The 1285-nt window shown below is 71.5% G+C and overlaps 1 protein-coding gene across 1 annotated transcript; it reads right to left on the reverse strand.

The window, feature by feature from the left end:
* Positions 1-84: 84 nt before the first annotated feature.
* LOC118159540 (START domain-containing protein 10-like) lies at positions 85-1186 on the reverse strand. The gene is made up of 3 exons (XM_035314120.1): positions 1044-1186; positions 510-562; positions 85-405 (listed from the first exon to the last, which is right to left on the reverse strand). The coding sequence occupies exons 1-3, from the start codon at positions 1138-1140 to the stop codon at positions 178-180; spliced, it is 378 nt and encodes a 125-aa protein (XP_035170011.1). The 5' UTR covers positions 1141-1186; the 3' UTR covers positions 85-177.
* Between the last annotated feature and the right edge of the window lie 99 nt (positions 1187-1285).

Genomic DNA, 1285 nt, shown 5'->3' on the forward strand with positions numbered 1-1285 from the left:
CCCCCCCCCCCCAGGAGCTGGGGGTGCCCGGCACGGCCGCGGGCCCCGAGGCAGAAGCGGGGGTGCGCGCGTGCACGGGCGTGCAGGAGACACAGGCGGGCACGGGGCCAAAACCAACGCCCCCCGGGGGGCTCGGGGGGGGGGGGGGGGGGGGGGGGGGGACGGGGGGGGGGGGTCTCAGTTAACGCTGTCCTCGTCGCTGGCCTCGCCGCGGTCGTCTTTGGTCTCGGAGAGGGAGCTCTCGTCGATGTTCTCCAGCGAGTCGGCGTGCTGGATGGAGAGCTCGGACAGCGCCAGGGCCGGCAGCGTGCTCTGCTCGGGGAACAGCCAGGGCTTGAAGCGCGGGTTGTGCTTCAGCTTCCACTCCGGGTACTTGAGGCACGCCTTGTACATCTTCTTCATCGCCTGCCACGGGCGCAACGGGTTGGGGGGTTCGCCGTGGAGGGGGGGGGGTGCCGGCTCCAAGCCTCCCCCCCGTCCCGTCCCGTCCCCCGGAGCCCCCGACTCACCTTGGGGGCCAGGAACTGCGAGGATTTGTTCACCACCCACTTCGGCAGCGAACCTGTGAAGAGGAGACAAAGGGAGATGGGATGAGGCTGGCACCCCCCTCACACCCCCCCTGCAGCGCTGGGGACCCCCCCCCTTGGGGATCGGGGGGGCAGGGGGGGCTCCAGGACCCCTCCGGCAAAGGGGCGAGGGGGGAAGGATGGTGCAGGGAAAACGGGGTTGAAGCCAAGCCGAGCTTCTGGGCGCACCCAGGGGACCCGGGACAGGCACGTCCCGCGTTCCCCCCTTGCCCCAGGTGCCCTGAGCGGTGTGGCACCAGTGCCCCGACTGGGACCAGTCTGGCTCCAGCCCCCCCCTGTCCCCCCCCGCTGTCACCTATCCCCAAACCCCCTCTCCAAACCGTGTCTGCACCAAGCCGCCCAGGCCCGGGGCATCCTCCCCTCCCAGCAGCGCTTACAGCCTCTGCCGACCCCTCAGGACGCGGTGAAGCCGGGGGGGCTGAGCCCCCCGAAGCAGGAGCGGGGCCCCCCCCTCACCTTTGGGGTCCACCTGTGCCAGGTAGGTGATGGTGCAGCTCTTGGCTCCCTTCCCCTCCACCAGGTAGCCCGTCTGGATGGACACCGCTCGCACCATGTCCTTACGGGGCGGGTATTTCTGCGGGATGGGGGGGGGGGACACGAGGAGGAACAGGGCGGGTGACGGGGCAGGGCACCCACGGGACCCCCGCAGCACCCACGGGACCCCAGCCCAAAGCCCCGACCCCAACGGTGACGCTGGG

This window comes from Oxyura jamaicensis, unplaced genomic scaffold, assembly GCF_011077185.1.
Source record: "Oxyura jamaicensis isolate SHBP4307 breed ruddy duck unplaced genomic scaffold, BPBGC_Ojam_1.0 oxyUn_random_OJ70869, whole genome shotgun sequence".
Taxonomy (NCBI): Eukaryota; Metazoa; Chordata; class Aves; order Anseriformes; family Anatidae; genus Oxyura; species Oxyura jamaicensis.